Source organism: Rhinichthys klamathensis, unplaced genomic scaffold (assembly GCF_029890125.1).
Source record: "Rhinichthys klamathensis goyatoka isolate OS25496 unplaced genomic scaffold, OSU_Roscu_1.1 h1tg000035l_1, whole genome shotgun sequence".
NCBI classification, from domain to species: Eukaryota; Metazoa; Chordata; class Actinopteri; order Cypriniformes; family Leuciscidae; genus Rhinichthys; species Rhinichthys klamathensis.
The window spans coordinates 1,532,204-1,550,748 of record NW_026606583.1 but is presented as its reverse complement, the minus strand read 5'-3'; the positions used below and the strand labels follow the sequence as shown (position 1 = coordinate 1,550,748).

Below are 18,545 nucleotides of genomic sequence, written 5' to 3'. Positions count from 1 at the left end.
AGTGTAACTGCATTTTTTTGTGTTGCTGCCTATGTGGTTGCTAAGGCGTAATATTGTACTACCACTGTTTTACCTGCTGTTGATGATATTGATGAAATTTGATCTTTCACTTCTTTCACAAAATGAAATATCATAAACAGTCTCCAAAACACAGAAATGATTAACCATCTGCGAAGGATAAGGATTTCACAACACAGTACTTCCAAAACTCTGTAGTATACAATATTTGTTATTATTTTAGGAGCTCATGTCACAACAATATGTAAACAAATATTTCATACGTTTAATACATGCTCATTAACGGTTTATAGCTACATTAGGCCTACTAGTAAATCGTTTGGACTACTACGATATTTTAAAATGTGTTTGAAAGATATTTCTTATCCTCACCAAGTCTGCATTTATTTGAAGAAAAATACAGTGAAACGGTTGCATTGTGAAATGTTGTTTCAATTTAAAGTAGCTGTTTTCCGTTTGAATATATTTTCAAATGTGATTTATTCCTTTGATCAAAACTGAATTTTCAGCATCATTACTCCAGTCTTCAGTGTCACATGATCCTTCAGAAATCATTCTAATATGCTTAATATTTTTTTGTGGAAACTGAGATAGGCCTACACTTATAATGGGATACAGGAAAAAATTACATTCTAAAATGTATTTTAATAATTTTTTATAGTATTATTGTTATTATTATTATTAATGAATTTTTCATCAAATAAATGCAGCCTTGGTGAGCATAAGAGACTTCTTTTTAAAAAACAAATTGTAGTTATTCCAAACTTTTGACCGGTAGTGTAGGCCTACATATTTTATTATGTTAAAAGCTGGTCTGTTATGTTTTTGTCATTTTACAGTTTGGCTATTTACAATGAATAAAATTAAGTAAGGTGGACTTAAATTAATATAAAACAATATATATATTGACATAAATTAAAGGATTTTTTGTGAAAAGACAAAACTATGACGAAACATGTGACTTACCTTTTGCGATTGCCCAGATTACTGAACTCTCTGCTTAATGTCAGATGCTCTTGGCGTAGCCAGAAACCTAATATTTGTCGTCTTATTGCTGAGCTGAACTTAGCTGTGAATAAAATTAAAACAGTATCTTGAGCAATGGATCACATTCAAAGATCTTCAGTCAACATTACAGGCTTTGTTCTGGGTCGCTTTCAGAAGTGGATCAGAGAAAGAGGCTTTTGTACACAGTATGTTTTTTTGTAATGGCAGAACTTGGGCTAAGTGCAATAGGGTCCATAAATGGATTTTCAATGTACTTTCTGAATGTATTCTCATTATCGCATTACACACAATATATATATATATATATGAGGTAATTTTGAGTATTTATGCAATCTGTGATTCAGTAGAAAGGTGTTTTATTATCAGCTTTAAAGTAATTTTATTACTTTAATACATACAGTGTGATGTCTCTTAAAATCCATGAACCTAAGTATAACTTAAATATCCACAAACTTAAGTAGGAACAATACGAATAACAAAAGCTGCCCTTATCATACCGCCACTTACTCTAGTATGGAAAACTTTGGAAAGTAAGAAAATAAACTACATTTCTAAATTTCTAACTTCTATATTTTTCTAGATTTTATTTGACATGTAGTTAATTGTCTTAAACAAATATTATTAATGCCATTGCCAATAGCTAATCAGCTAACATTAAACACTGATAATGTGGTTTGGATCTGCCGAGGCGTGTGTGTAGGTATGCATGCCTGATGTTTATCTGTCAATGATCAACATGAGATTTTCTCTGACCCCGTCTGACCTCTTGCCGGGGTCTTAACATGAAGGTGAGAGGTCATAGGTCATGGGTGGCTACTGATTTTTAGTTCATCCTGGGTTCTATAAACATGGAAATCTCCAGAAGACAGCAAATAAAACGTGTTTTTTGTTGTCCACTTCAATGAAGTGAGGCGTCTGTTTCAAATAAAGAACGTTCATATGTTCATATGTATCAGGAACATTAGAACATTTCCTAGACTACCTTATGTAGCCCCTCCCCTTTTCAGCGCTGCACTCATTGTGTTCTGTCTTCCGGTTTGTATTTCCACAGCAAGATCTTAAGATCTTACGGATTTATAAATGAAGCTCTCATTTTAAAATCCCCCGGTCTACTGACATATGTTGTGATGATATCCGCTTCAAACATTACAATGCTCATGATAACTTTCGTTTACTCTACAATAAGTATCTTCGAAAGGGATGCCGTAGAAATATACAGACCTAATATTCAAAGACAAAATTCTAAAGATGGCTGCATGCTTGTTTCTCTTGCGCATAAGGTCTATAGGGCTGCAGAAATATAAACAATCTGAGGGTTTTCACACCTGAGTCCTTTTTAAAAGAACCAAACTCAGATCTCTCGAAGTGGAACAAGTGAAAACAGACTCAGATCTCTTTACTGTCCCTGCCCCTGAAAGTCTATTTTCGGTCTACTTAAAGGCACAGTATGTAAGAATTTTGCATTAAAAAATCAACAACAACAAAAAAACACTAGAACAATGTTATATATTTTGTTCACTTGTTTACATTATCCCAAATGTTTCCAACAATGTTTAAATCCAGAGAAATTCACAATTTTAACTTCCCTCCTCATCGCGTCACCTGTCAATGTCTGCATTATCCTCGGTTTCCGCTTTTACTGCCGTAGAAACCATGGCAACACAGTGAGTCTCGTGAAAAAATGTGGAAGTCGTAGTTGTAGCATTAGCACGCCACTCTGTTGCTGTTATCGTTTGCAGCAGGTTCTGAGGCAAAAGATAACTCCAAGAACGTAAACGTACAGGTTAATCAAATAATTTGGAGAGATCTTCAAACAGAATTAGCCGTGATGAATAGTGCGATTTGTATGGAGGCATCCGATGACCAAACGAAATGGTAATTTGTGAATCGGGAAAATCAAGTGAGCCAAGAGCGCTCAGACCCCTGAAGAGGACCAAGTGTGAAAGCACCCAGATCTTCAGATTTTTTCTTTGCTCTAATGGGAGATTAGTCATGTGTGAGAACAGGCACCATGAATGAAGTGGCGTGTAATTTCATTAAAAAGCATGAAGTTGTCTTGGTGTGTGGTGTGTGTCAGAGAGCCCCATAAATCGAGTGAATCCTTCAAGAAAAGGTCACATTTCACCCAAAATCAAAAGGATAAAAAAAGAAAGAATTTGGCAAAGAAAACAGAGCTTTTTGTTAAATTATTATTATTATTTTTTTGCAGCGCGTGACAGTTCTTCTTACCATAATTTATCAGGAAGTTTCACTTTGAAGGTTTTGTTGTCATTGATGATTCTCATTAAACTGTCATTACTGTAATACAGTCATTTTGAACCCATACAAACGCAATACAAATACATAACAAATACATAAACAGTATAGTATTTTTTCACATTACATTAATGACAATTTTTGCATTATGGTAATGAGAATGGAAATGGGATTAATTGTTGTGAAAAAATAATGTTCTAACTTTAGAGCTGAAAATTATATTTAAGATTAAATGTTAAAAGGAAACTTGATTAAACTTAAAGCAAGAGGATAAAAATTGATTTACATAAAAATTAATAATCTTAATAAATTTGTTATAATTTTCATGTTATATTTAAAAAAAAGAAGATAATCAGAGATTATCAAAACGAAACTATGTACAAATTGATTGAACAAGCATCATAAACAAAAATGCAGACTGTAATATTGCCTTATTGATTTTTTACAAGAATTCTTTTTGCCATTATTTAAAGCTCATTTAAATTCAAACTTAAATTTAAGCTTTATAATCACTAACACAGTTGATGATTCTCATTACTGTCATACAGTTATTTTGAATCAGTAAAAAGGCAATACCACAAATACTGACATGAAAATACAAAATAAATAGTATTATTATTTTTTTCACATTACAGTAATGACAATATTTCCATTTATGGGAATGGTAATGGGACTACTTATCTTAACTTAAGAAATAATGTCACAACTTCAGAATTGAAATCTAAATATTTTGGTATAATTTTAGATGTCAGTATAGATGTATTTGTAGATTTTCGAGATATTATAAAATGTTAAAAATGAAACTTTTCATAATGTATTTTTCACTAGTGATTCATTTTTGTAAGTGGCCATGAGACACTGCAGTGTGTGTGTGTGTGTGTGTGTGTGTGTGTGTGTGTGTGTGTGTGTGTGTGTGTGTGTGTGTGCGCAAGAGGAGCACACAGAGGAGCTTTATTGGTCAATTTCCCTCCCTTCCAAACCTAAAGATTTATCATCACCCATATTGACTCTTTAACTCTGACCTCTCTTTCTGCCTAGTACAATGTATGCCTTGAAACAGAGACGTCTGTCTGTACTGGACAGAAATAATCAGTCTCTTTCTGTGTTTTCCCCACCCTCCTCATCCTATGACAATGAAGTGTGTCCATTCATGACAACTGCTCATCCCCAGCTGTCTGCACTTGTCTGGCATGTGCCCTATGACATTAGTGGACAGAGCGATGGGCTGTTTTCTGGGGTAACGCAATGCTTTACCCTGATGTGAGGGTACAGGGGTGACGATCTGGCGTGTGCCTGAGCTAAGTTTTCTACTTTATAAATTTCTGAAGCTTTTGGGCCAGTGATTCTGTCCTGCTCTCCCTCTGGGATATAGCTGTGATTGTGACTGGAATTACATCACTGAAATTCCAATATGCCCAGGGTGGAATTTCAGCTTCTTACAAAGGTTTTTTTTTTTTTTTTTGCACCAACGTTTCCAAGAGAATCCTTTCAGTTGAGAACAATTTACATCTATTCTTTTATCTCAAAATCTTCCCCTTCACAACCCCAATGTCAAGGTTCACCCACTATATTGTGTGGCAAGAGTGTGTCTGGATGACATCACTGACATTCAAGCATAGAAGTTCATTGGCTGGTGAAGTTAATGAGAAGTGGCGGACTGGCGGTAATAGACCATGTTAACCAGGAATCTTTTAGTGGCGCAGTTATGTTATACTTTTAAACAAGAAGATAGGCCTATTCAAAGATTTTTCTAATAAAACAGAGTACAAATTTATATAACAAGCATAAAAAAGCCTCAAAAATCAATCTTTTGCCCACTGTAATGTGGCCTTCTTGTTTATTTTATAGTGATTTATTTAGCCATTGTCTAGCACTCCATTGAAGGGATAGTTCACCCAAAAATAACAATTCTGTCATTAATTACTCACCCTCATGTCGTTCCAAACCCATAAGACCTTCGTTCATCTTCGGAACACAAATTAAGATATTTTTGATAAAATCCGATGGCTCGGGGATTGTTCCATTGACAGCTTTTTAATTAACACTTTGAAGGCTCAGAAAGGTAGGAAAGACATCGTTAAAATAGTCCATGTGACTACAGTGGTTCAACCTTCATTTTATGAAGCGACGAGAATACTTTTTGTGCGCCAAAAAAACAAAATAACGACTTTATTCAACAATTTCTTCTGTATCAGTCTCCAACGCGCGTTCACGAGAGCACCACAACACAAGACACGCCCTTTAAATAACAAAAAAAATATTGCGCCATTGACTTTAGACCAGGTTTTTGTTGATCAATGGCGCAGTCTATTTCAGTTGCCTCAAAATAGCAAAGCGCCAACAATACGCCTGAACACACCTCGTTTTCAGACCATGGGCGCACAGATGGGCGCAAATGCATTTGCTATTTAAATAACGTGGCGCAGGACGTGAAAATTATTACTGCGTCAGGCTGAAACTAGCATTGCGCCGGGTGTATGATAGGGCCCCAAGTGATTTAAAAAGTGTTAATAGTTACACTTCATTTTAAGTAAAGTTGTCACTGTGTGATTACTCAAATGTGCATCCCTAACAAATAATGTCCACTACTTTGAAATGCTATAGTATATAATTAGTACATGTAACTACGACACCTTCAAATAAAGTGTTACCATGTTAACATTAGGCCTGGGAAGCCTTCATGTTAAAGTTTATTTCGAAACAGATTTCATAATACATTTACTTGTCTAAATACCACTAAGTAATCTGTCTCAGAAAAAGGAAATATTCGTGACTTTGACAGGAAGCCCTAAAGATCATGAGTGGCAGTGAACAGAATTTATGCATTAGCACTTAATTAAATCAGGTAGTAGGAAGCACTGATTGAAGATCAGATTTCCTTGCCAGTGAGCTTTGACTCTGACCAGTGGATGACATTGTTAACTTACCCTAGACTAGGTTAACTTGGTGATTAGAGAGACAATTTGACTCTGTTGACATGATACAGATCGTACGATTTTCTGGCTTGCTATTAGAACAATAGTGAAAAAAGGATTTGAAAGAGGAAGGAAAAAGTTGTAGCAAAAGATCTGAAAGTAAGGATGAAAACATAAGAGAACTGAAAACAGAAAAGCAAAAGAAAAGACAGATATGTATCAGGAGACACAGCTTTAGTGGCGAGGGGGAGAAAGCATATGTGCAGAAGTGTTTGTGGTCGATAATAGAGATGGAGTTTCTCAGCTGCACTCTCAGGTTACTCACACTGACCTTTTGTGAGCGGTATCACATATTCGCACACGAACAACACGCTACATATTCTGCTCTCCTCTCCAGCTTGACAAGGCATGTAGCCGTGTATATTCCCGATAAACATAATGACACAGTCAGATCTCGCTTACAGGAAATACTTTCTCCGTACCATCATCTTCTCATTATAGACCTTCTTAATCAAACAGTCGTGATTGTGAAAAATAATTATCTGTCTGTGTGTGGGTTTTTTTTCTGATTTTGCTGTCACAGGCGTACATGATTACAGTAATGCACACATTCAGACTATGCCATAAAATGTGCTAGAATGGAGACTGTGTTTGTCCAGACCTGTCCTCTTTTGTTGCTCATTCTGTATGGGATGTTCTGTAACATTATAATGCAAGTTCGATGAAAATGGAACACACAGTTAGTCCCATTATCCCAAACACAACGGTCTACACTGGAAGTGACCACAGCCCAATGCTAGGCTGCTTTATGCTTTATGTTCTGGGTGGCTACTAGGGCGTTGCTAGGTGCTTTCTTACACCAAGAACAAAAACTGTAATTATAACTATGAACAAAGTTTTAAAAATCATTGTAACTCTAATAGCAGAGTCCACACCACAACTTTAACAATAATGACATAGATCGGATTGAAAGTGGTGGTGTAGACCTGAAATAATCTGATCACGGGGAAAAAATGAAGCATATAAACGCTTGATTCTCTCTATTTTCTCAATTGGATTCAAAAATACCTTGCATTTTGCACATACAGTGCTGTGATGAGCTTATATGTTTTATGTCATATGAACATCCGTATATTTATTTGCATCTCATGCCTTACGAAACGGTCAGTGGATGAGACAGAATATTTACTAAATATTTGCTAAAAAGCTCTTCTGACTTAAATGTACGTTTATAGACTCGAGACTCTGGGAACCCTGCTTCTTCAAAGGAAACAAAGTGTTCTTGGGGAGGTGAATTAAAATAAGAAGTATCTTTATTTTTAGTTGTTTTAGCTTATTTTAAAGCTTGTTTTGTCTTATTTTAATTTATCTAGAAACCCCCTTGGAAGTTTCCTGAGGGCCCCTGGTGGGCCCTGGCCCCCTGGTTGAGAATCAATGTCTTCGTTTTTTTAGATCAATTGTCGATAACTAGTTTTTCATGTCATTGACAAACATATGGTGTGAGATGCAAGCATTACACTTTTTTCTGAGTTCCTAATGTTAGAACTATCGTCCTCTCTCTCAAGTTATGAAAAATGGCAGATAATTGGGGAATTATATGGTTGTAGAGTGAAATTAAACTCTTGTCAAGTGCGTAGGAGGGCATGCAAGGAAAGAAACAGAACATTTTTAACCACATCTGAGAGGATGAAAGCAGCGGGGATGTCCCGGAATACCAAACAGTTTCAAATTAGTATTAAATCCATGAAGAGACAATGCAAAGTTTCATGATATTTACAGACCTTATCTGTTACTATCAGTGGTGGGTACAGAGATACTGAACCGTCATGTTTCATTAATAAGTCTTAGCCTAAGTCTTTTCAAGTTTATTCTGGTTCAGACTTGACACAAAGTGATGATTCACAGTTCAGATGTTTGAATGGGTAAGTTGTTTTCTCTGTAACTAGTCCATCTTTGTCTACCAGTTTGATTCATTCAGGTTGATTTGTGGACCGTTTGCAATCATGAAAGCCAGGCATTGTCACATTGTCAGGTAGCCAGTATTTATGCCTCTGAACATCCGCTGATACGGTATTTGTGTGTAAGAACAATATGTAAATGTGCAAAAGTATAATAAACTACTAAGAGAGACAGAGCAGAACTGTGTAGATGAGTGAGTCACGTCTTTATGAAGCTGAGGATAACCTGCCGACTAAAGGTCAACCATGCATGAGAGAGATGTGATGGAGAGATAATGGAAGAGAAAGAAAGCAATACGGAGAGGTAGAGGAGTTACAGAGACATGGGTATGGAGGGGGATTGTTTCTTGACAAAGAACATCTCTGTCCATGTTGGTGTCTGGTGTCCCTTCTCCAGTGATTCAATATGTGTGAGTGAGTATGTGCTTATGGACTGGCATATTATCCAGATATTTCAGGAGGAAAAGGAACCGGATATGAATTGAGAAATTGAATTTCGGGTCTGTTTACCTGCAAACACAATTCAAAGCCTCATAAGATACTCAACTGTTGTTTTCAAGACAATACACTAGTGGCATCTGTTAAGGTCGAGATTAGATTGTCATTCACTTCATAGGGTTGTAGTTCTTTCCCTCATCCTTATAGCCATTAAGTACACAGACTGGTTGTACGAAGACCTTTGTCTTTTTGTCCGATTTTTAAAAACGTTTTTTTAGGGATGCTCCGATAATGATTTTTGCAGCCGAAACAGACTACCGATTTCTTGTCCTCATGATCGGCCGATACCAATCCTGATCCTGATTATTCAAGCTGTATTTAAGTGATATGTAAAATCTTTGTTGGCTATCACTTTTAACCCCTTACACCCTGAAGACATTTTAATGATTTCATGTGTGTCATGATTCTGCCCTTGTGTCCTTGATTTTCTCTAGTCTTGAGGCAGGATCATGACAGACCCATGTTTTGTGTGCAAGCACATGGCCTTTTGTTTGGGCCATGTGCTTGTGTCTCGTCACTTCACCCCGTCCCCTTGTTCTCCTCGTTTGTCATTATTGCTTCATGTGTGTCACCTGCTGTCATTATCAGTTTCTCCCTATTTAATCCCCTTGTGTTTGCTCTCCTGTGCCAGTTCATTTTCATACCTTGTTTAACCTTGTGAGTACACTCTAAAAAATGCTGGTTTGTTTTAACCCAATTTTGGGTAAAATATGGACAAACCCAGCCGTTGGGTTACATTTTTTAATTACATTTTTAATCCAACGTTTGAGTTTGTCCATATTTGACCCAAAATTGAGTTAAAACAACCCAGCATTTTTTTAGAGTATCCTGTCAAGAGTTTTGTCTTGTGAAGGGTCTGATTCTATATTTGCTGTTTGTTTATCGTCTAGTTATCTGTCTAGTAATAGTCTAGTTTAGTCACTCTTTGTCCTGTCCATGTTTTGCCCCCTCGTGGGTTTTGTTTTCCCTGGTTGTTGTCCAATAATAAACTGTGTCAAGCATCCTGTCTGTGCTTGGGTTCATCCTCAAAATCATAACAATGTGATTTCAAGTGGCATACTTAAAAGTAATGGCTTACTTTTTGTACCTCTACAAAAAACAACAACAAGGTATCAAGTACATGGTTTCATTTGATAGAAAACCTTTCAAATTTGGAAGAAAAATAGAACACTGCTGAGAAAACCTCAGAAAAATTAATGCAGTTTATTTTGTGATTATTCATGCTTGACATGATGACTATTAGAAAGTATATATGACAAGTCATAAAATCATATCATAGTTTTTGATGATCGTCCAGCGCTGTTTCAGCTGTGCACTCCTATGACGCACAGTAAATCAAGACCTGTCAATCTGAGAGATCAGTCCAATCGAAGTGCGCTCCAGCTGTAAAACAGTGTCCCTTTCCAGCATTCTCGAGATCCAGTTTCAATTGGTTGAACTTTCAAATGACGTTGGAAAATACTGAATCATGATTGCAACATGATCGGATCCCAGAAGTCCTATAGCTTTAGCCAAGCAGCATGTTGTGTCAATCCGCAAAGATTTTCTCAAGATCTACGCTTCATGTTATGTTGTGTTCATGTTATGTTGTGCTCGTTTGAATTGAGACAACCTGCTCTAAATAAAGTTGTGTGATTTACTCTGGTTTACTAATGTTTCGTGAAGTTACAAAGCAGAAAGTGGCACAAAAGCCTTATCTGTATACCGTTTACATGTGCGTCGGCGGCAACTTTTTACGGTTCTACCAATTTGAGTCATAGAATGTGATTATCGGCCGATCGATCTGAGCATCCCTAACTTATTTGCTTCAAAGCAAAATTTGTAATGCTGTGTTTCACATCGTATCTGGTTGATTTTATTCATGGCTTATAACTCTTTAAGAAAGAATTTTTAAAGATTCCTATGAAACTTCCAGAGCCAAGGCCACTCAAAAATTGGGTTGCACTATATTTGCAACTGGCTAGAACTACATCAGAACACCCTAGCAACCACATAGCAGTATGCTATGCTTCTAACTTGAAACAATACAATTAGAAAAAAAATATTCTTATGTAAATTGTTACATTCCATTTCATGCAACAATATCATTTCAAAACTATTCCTACAGAATTTTGTTCTACTTGTGTTTCATGAATGAGGTCAATTACTATGCTCGCCACAAAACAAGATCACATGCCCAAAATTCCCTCCAAAATGTTTCATGCTGCAGTACTTTGATCAATAAATCCATACCCAACATTCCCTAGAGCATGGCCCTTCCCCCAAACCAAACCCCAAATGACCCATCCCAACCCCCCATCCCCCTACAGCCAGAATATCTAATGATCTCCAATGTGTCTGTCCATCTGTCTATAGTATAACTTACACACACACACACACACACACACACACACACACACACACACACACACACACACACACACACACACACACACACACACACACACACACACACACACACACACACACACACACACACACACACACACACACACACACACACACACACACACACACACACAGAGAGAGAGTAGCCCTGGGCGAGGCCTGTCCTACTTGGGCTGAACTTATACTTCTCCAATCTAATCATAGTCTCCTGCACTATCTGAGTGTCCATTAGGTTTGACTCAGGACAACGCCTGTTTATTACGGCCCCCAATTGAATCAAAGATAATCCAATCAAAAGAATAATTTTTTAGCTTGCCGGCGAACAGAGCTGACAGGGCCAAGACAAAGCAGTCTTAGTTCTAATGTGCTCTTGCTCAATTTTACAATATTCTCTGGGCTGTTTTTGTGTCTTTTATTTTGGTCTTTTGTTTTAGTAACTAATGTCAACCTAGATGGAATCTGTAAACTTTTTTCACAAATGTATTACTACACATTTTAGTAGAACTTTTATCAGACAAACAAATTAGCCAAAATATTCAAACATGCAGGGGGTGTGTAGAACTTTCAGTGGAAAGTTTTCCAATTCTGTGGAAATGAGCAGTGGGCAAAGATTCCATGTACAGTCCAGCTAATGCTGTAACTAACGTGACCCTAAATGAATAGTTTTGTGGAACACATAAGAAGATATTTTAGAAGAATGAACTGTTTTTATCCATACAATGAAAGTCAATGAGGTCCAACATTTTTCAAAATGTCTTCTTTGGTGCATGCATTTTAGAACAACATGAGGGTGAGTAAACAATGAAAGACATGAATTATCCCTTTAAATTACTAACTTAAACACAACAAAACTTATTCAAGCAGAACTTTATATATATATATACTCACAGTATGTGCAATCTTTCATCTTTTATGTAAATTGCTGTATTGATTTGCATGAATGCCCCCCTAGTATCGCTGTTGACTCAATCCTTCCCTGGCTTATTGTGGCTCATTTGGAATAACAACTACATGATTTTATATGCACTTTTAACTTGCTTTAGAAACCTCTTATGTCATTTCACATACTTAAACAGCTTTTTAGCAACTAACAGATTTTGTAAATGTCTTTTTCTTTGTCTTTGTCCCTTTCCTCCAACAGAGGTAGACTCTCCTAACAGCTCGACCTCTCCTTCTCCTCCTCCTATTCCATATGTTACACCTGCCCCTTCCCTTCCTACTTTTTCTTCTCCTGCTCCATCAGTTGTCTCGTATACAGACAAGTCTCCACCCAACAGTCCTACGGAGAGCGTGACCACGGCTGACCCTGGGCTGAAGAGACTCCACGGGCTGAGCGACAACCTCATTCCCATCTACACCTCCATACTGGCTGCAGTGCTGTTGGGCCTGGTGGCCTTCATCATCTTTAAACGGTGAGGAGGATCGGAATTATTCTCTCCCCGTGATGTTTTTTATCTCCACTCAAAAAGCACATTGCTATGTAGGCTTTAGTTCAGCTATTTTTATAAAGGAAAAAAAGGAACAAAACGCTTCTAGGCTGTCTTTCCATCTGATCCATCACGAGTGCATTGTTTATTATGTGACTCGGTAAAACAAAGCCATATTTCATTTCTGATTGGATTAAGCACATTCAAAACCTCAAGTGAATATGACAATATAATAATCAAGACAGCATATTCAAATATGCTAAATAACAACTAAATGTTTTCGCAGACTGATAACAAAATAGAAAAAACTAAAAGAAGGCCGTTTTCTGAGCAGACACGGATGGAAGTTGTGGAGGAAGGGGTCATAAAATATTAAAAGCACTGCTGGAGGGTAACATTGACCCGCTTTGGTTCCTTTAGGGTGTGAACATCCTGGTGCTTACAAATTATTGTTTGTTTGGGTGGTCCTACATCTCAATTTCTGGCTCGACCTATGGGGTGTGTTCGGGCGGGACTAGATTGTCTGAAGAATGGCAGAAAGTGGAAGAGTTAGGGTTAGGGTGCAGAAATGTCAGACTTTAGGTTAGAAGTAAATTCTGATTTTAGTCGCGATTCTACCGCAGGGTAAACATTTCCCCCTCAGAAAGTCCTGCTCGCGAGGTAGTACTTTTTCAAAGTTCAGGAACTTTCGGGGTGGGACTTGGGCGCTGAACATGCTGATTGGTTGAGTTCACGCAGCATTTTGATTGGTTGACTCCATGCAGCATTTTATTTCAACCACCATTTTTAAAAATCTGTTGTGCTGTGTGAGAGTAATGGTGCATTCACGTGCTATGGTAATTATGGTAAATACCAAAAGCCAACGTGGAAAATGCACATGAACACCCCCCTCATGTGGTATTTCCCACTGGGCAGCTCGTAGAATATTTGGATGCACGAGTTGCCAAAATGAGATAACTTTTGACCTTTTCAAAATGGCGGAGAGCAATGCGAGAGTCGTGAATGGTAAAAATATGTACTATTCATGATCTAGAAAATATACAGCATATTATTTACCGTTTGAGTTTTGATAAATCATTTTCTTGCTGTAGCAGATGACTTAAGCAATCTAAAATAGTTTTAGCTAAATAACAGGTCTCCATCTTTTTACCACATTACGACAACAAAAGCACTTGAACGCAACACACTGGTAAATACCAGTTCACAAGTGGAAAATATCATATTTTCCATAGCACGTGAACGCACCATAAGAGTTGATTGCTATTAGAATCAACAATGGAGTTTAAAAAATACGACCGAAGGACCGACGACGTGGTTCAGGCTTTATTAAGCTTATATGCAGAGGACGAAATCCAGCGGGAACTGGTCGCGCACACACAGTCCTACGTCACCGGACTAATTTGCATAATCTTCACGGCACTTTGCAGACAGCAACAGGTTCCTGGGACAAATTGTTCCGGGTAATTTTGCCATTTAGATAATAAAAACTTCTGATGTTTGCCTTGATGTCTTTCAGGTGGAACAGTTGTAAGCAGAATAAGCAAGGAGCCAATAACAGAGCGTGCAGTGCAAACCCCAGTCAGACTCCTTCTCCTGAGGGAGAGAAACTCCACAGTGACAGCGGCATCTCAGTGGACAGTCAGAGCCTGCAGGAGGGCCAGGGGCCTCCACATACAGGTACAAACTTTTAGGTCAGGGTTCGGCAACCTATAGGTAATCGCTGACAAGTGAGCAAAATTGAGAGAGGTGTTTTTCATTCAGATAAGCTACCTCGCACCTGCATACAGATCTACATTTTGAGGTAATAATTTCTCATAGTAACACAGCTTGTTTTATTAAGTTAGGAGCTACTATTAAAGCGTGAGAATTTTACTGTGCAAGTCTATGAAACCGGACCGCTCTGACAAACCATTAGTGCGACCACTGCACATCAGATGCCACTGAAAGCACGAAGCAGATCCTGACAATAGATGTATCAAAAATTTAAGCCCCTTTGAGTGCTTATTGTACCTTTGAGAAAAAAAGAAGTTAATGCTATATATTTCGGAGATATTCAACTAATATAGAGTCCTATTAAACATAATGATGTTGATGTGCAAACAACGTTGTAGTGGGGTTCAGTAGGGTCACATTGGAAATCTGTTATCCAAAGACTAATTTAAACCTGAAAACAAACTAAGTTGTAGGAATTTGACATATAAAAATTTTTAATTTTATGGAAAATTGCTTTAAGGTTCTGGACTATTTTTTTAGGTAACTAATCAAATAAGCACGTTTTTTCATAACATCAGGTTTCAGCTGTAAAGTGTGTTAATCTTTCAATTAACACATTTATGAACTTTTAAAATGTGGTTATGTGTATTTATTTAACTTAAAAATTGCACTTCATGACAAAATTTTTGCAGACCTCTGGCTTAGGTCATTATAATATACTGTATACATATAGTATATAGATAGACAGTTTGTCTTTCTCCTGAAACCACCCACATGGCAACAAACCAATGACAAGACAAGACAATAATGTTGATTCATAACAATATTATAAGCTGTTGTCGATCCGCTCCCACAAATCCCTCTGTAACTGGCACAGAAAATTACAGTCGCTTTGCAAATAAATAATTTACGGACAGTTACACGTTGTGTATCCCCAACATTTTATCATGTAAGCTTTATGTTACACCTGAAATGACAAGGGACTTTAATGTTAATTTTAAGTAGCCAGTTCCTGTACTGTCTCTCTCAAATGAGAGCGGACTAGATCTGTTACGCTGCTGCTGTTGCAGAGCAAGTATGGAGAAATGCTTCTTTGTAGTCTTGTTTTAACTATATTAATCCAGATGGCTAAATGTATTCTCTTTGTTTTAGTGGTCAAGATAGATGGAAGTTCAGCCCTGTCCTTGCCCTTACACACACGGGAGGAGGTTGAGAAACTGCTAAATTGTACCTGCGAAGGGGAGGAGTCAGGGGCCAACGAGGAAACCGATTGGTGCAGTCTGGCAGGGCTACTGGGATACAAAGAAGAACACATTGCTAATTTCAAGCAGGAAGAGAGGCCCATCCAGGCCCTTCTGTCTCATTGGGCGAGCCAGGATTCGGCTAATATTGATACGCTTTGTACAGCACTGAAGAAAATCAATAGGGAGGATATTGCGCAGAGCATCACTGTCAAACCAACTGCTACATCAACCGTATGAGAGAACAAACACGCACGCTCACAAAATCACACTTTCAAGTGTGCTCCCAAATACACACCTTACATTGCCTTCAGCATACTTCGATCTTGATGTATCACTGATGAAGTTGTATCACTATATTCTTAACTTTAGGCTGTAAACTCAAGTGCCGTTTCCCTTTAAACCCTTGATTATGACCAAACTATGTGCAAATTATGCATTGTTCTCTAAATATTGTTTGCATGTTCCTTTAATTTGAGGAAAGTCATATGGATATTCATGTTTTTTTCTGAAGATATTCAGGATAAATGACTCAAAATCATTCATTTTACATTTAACACACTTCAATACAGCAAATATACAAACTACACGCCACATCCAACTTTATCCTACCAATAATTACTCTTAATAAGTTAGTTTTTTTATCATTCTAAAATTCCATTCGTCTGCCTCTATACAGTATAGAAACTGCTATGTAACATCCATAACGCATATGCTAATGATATGTCAAATGTGGCCAGTTCAGTGATTTGCTAAGTGTACCATATCCACTGATTATATCGCATCAGAGCTTGACCCCTCATGTACACAGTTGATGTTGTGCTCCTGTGCTTTATATACAACCAGTGAGAGTATGAGGAGAAGGACCAGTCATAGAAAAATGAAAAAGATAAATCACAATGCTCAATATGGAGGCTGTGGAAAAGAAGAGTTTTTCTGTTATGTGAGCTAAAGAAAGCTAGATTTATGATGCCATTGTTGTCAGTTTATTGCTGATTTGATTGTAAACTAAACCATGAACCACGATTTACTACTTGCTATTGTTAGTGCCAGGTAGTATTAGGTGTCGCGGTTTGGTTGGAAGGCAAGAAGAGTTGAGGTGAGGATCTAAACGCTAGCGATATATTTATTAAATGAGAACAAAAAGTACTCTTGAACACAGGAGAACAGGAACACTGGAAACACACAGGAGCAAACCAATACATTGAAAAGATCAGACAAAAGGGAACTAGGGAACTAAAACACAGGTCTATCCACCTTTTTCTTACGCCCCATGACGTTTTGCAGGAATTATGGGAGAACCTACATTTTAAAGCACCTGGAATGAATCGTGAGGCTTTGGGGAGAAAAACAAAAGATTCTTTGTGCATTCCAGTGAATTATTCATGGGATGAATTGTAAATTAAATTAGGAGAACAGACCACAAATGCACAGTATATGTTGTCTTTTTTTCAGAGGAACATCTGACATCTTCTGACATCTGAAAATAGAACATGAAGGAAATTTCACAGCTCGTTCAGTCAAACTGACAGATAAGGATTATTTGTAGCGCAACCTTATTTGAAATGATTTGTTTCAGTCTTTTTGAGTGGAACTTCCCCAAACCAGAAGTGCCTCCCATAATCTAAAACGCAGTAGGCTCATTAGGAAAAAGGTGGATATAAATAGAATAAACAAGCAACTAAACAAGACACAGGTGAACATAATCAGAAACTATATAGAAACAAATGAGAACCTAATTAGAATGCATGACAACCAAGAAAAAAGGAACTAAACTTAGGAACTACGGGAACCGTGGAGTGAAATGAAAATCAAAATAAGTCCTTGAACAAACATTAACAAAATTAGATTAGACAGTAGGGAGTTGTGACATTCTCTAGCATTTATTGTGTACATTTATGGGTCTTTGAAGCAACTCTGGCATGAGTTGTCAACTGCATTTCTTGGTCAACCCAATCTTGGTAACAGAGAGGAACCATTTTGGTAAGAGTTAAACCATCATGTAGATGTTAAGTCAGATGTGACACGGAGAGATGAAATGGTAGGAAAAAAAGAGAGAAACATCAGAGAGAGGTCAAACTACAGGAAGACACTGTCTCTTTATCAGATGCTTTCTGATGCCAGATGACAGGATGTTGAATTTCGTTAAAAACAGTGGTAATAAATAATCTTATTCCAAATATAAACTAGATCTTTACAATTTCTGAAGATTTATTTGCCCGTGGGTGATTGCTAGGTCTTGATATGGCTAAACTATAGCAAAAATCTTGATTGATGTAAAATGTATGCCAAAGTTTGTTTAGACATCTTACTTAAAGTATGAGCAATAATGTAAGTGATGGCGACATAAACAGACACCACTTAAGTATGTTCATTGTATGATGTCTGCATCTTTTTGGGCAGGTGACTCAGAACATTCTAGAATTAATAAGCTGGAGGTTTTGTCGTCCTGGTGGTCCGGCTGAAAGATGATAGCGGTTTCTTTTTCTTTTTTTACTTTTTTACTTTTTTCTTTATTACAGCGGTAACCAGACACTGGTCACTACCTGGCTCAGGTCATCACCATGACAAAAGCACTTGGCCATGCAGTCTGTGACCCAGATAGAAAAATGTTAAAGACACAAGACACAAACACCCATAAACACAGAACAAAGAAACAAGCTTCCCTGTAAAATTAACCACTGACTGATATGACCGTCAAGGGTGATTAAACGAGACTCTTTTGAAGGCATAATACAGGGTTCCCACGGTCATGGAAAACCTGGCTGTATCAGGAAATTTTAAAAAGTGGATTGGTCGTTGATTGGTCAGAAGTGTGTGGGAACACTGAAGGACTTCGAAACAACTCAAATATCTTTTGTGTTTATTGTAATGTTGGACTCTCTAAGACCAAGAATGGAAGTGATCCAATGTAACATTTTGGGGTTGCAACTGATATATTTGGTTCAAATACTGAAGTTGGTGATACAGTGCTTTTTTTGATGACAAGTAAATCAATTCAAAAGAAATCTCCAGGGATTTATAATTTCTCAGGGTTTGTGTGGAGATTTGCCCATCTGTCAATGTTCCATGTTGTTATGTCGTCAGTATCAGTGGCCTTATAATGGAGAGTTATGGAAGCTC

The 18,545-nt window shown here is 37.4% G+C and overlaps 1 protein-coding gene across 2 annotated transcripts in view; it reads left to right on the top strand.

Moving 5' to 3' along the window:
- ngfrb (nerve growth factor receptor b) overlaps positions 1-16,448 on the top strand; it is a 45,191-nt gene extending 28,743 nt beyond the window's left edge. Inside the window, exons 4-6 of one of the 2 annotated variants that reach the window (XM_056245827.1) lie at positions 12,285-12,453; positions 13,985-14,145; positions 15,334-16,448. In XM_056245827.1, the coding sequence (XP_056101802.1) occupies positions 12,285-12,453; positions 13,985-14,145; positions 15,334-15,662 (659 nt within the window). In that variant the 3' untranslated portion in view covers positions 15,663-16,448. Of the gene's footprint in view, positions 1-12,182; positions 12,454-13,984; positions 14,146-15,333 lie in introns of both variants that reach the window. The other variant, XM_056245826.1, reaches the window with a different exon arrangement.
- Positions 16,449-18,545: the final 2,097 nt, after the last annotated feature.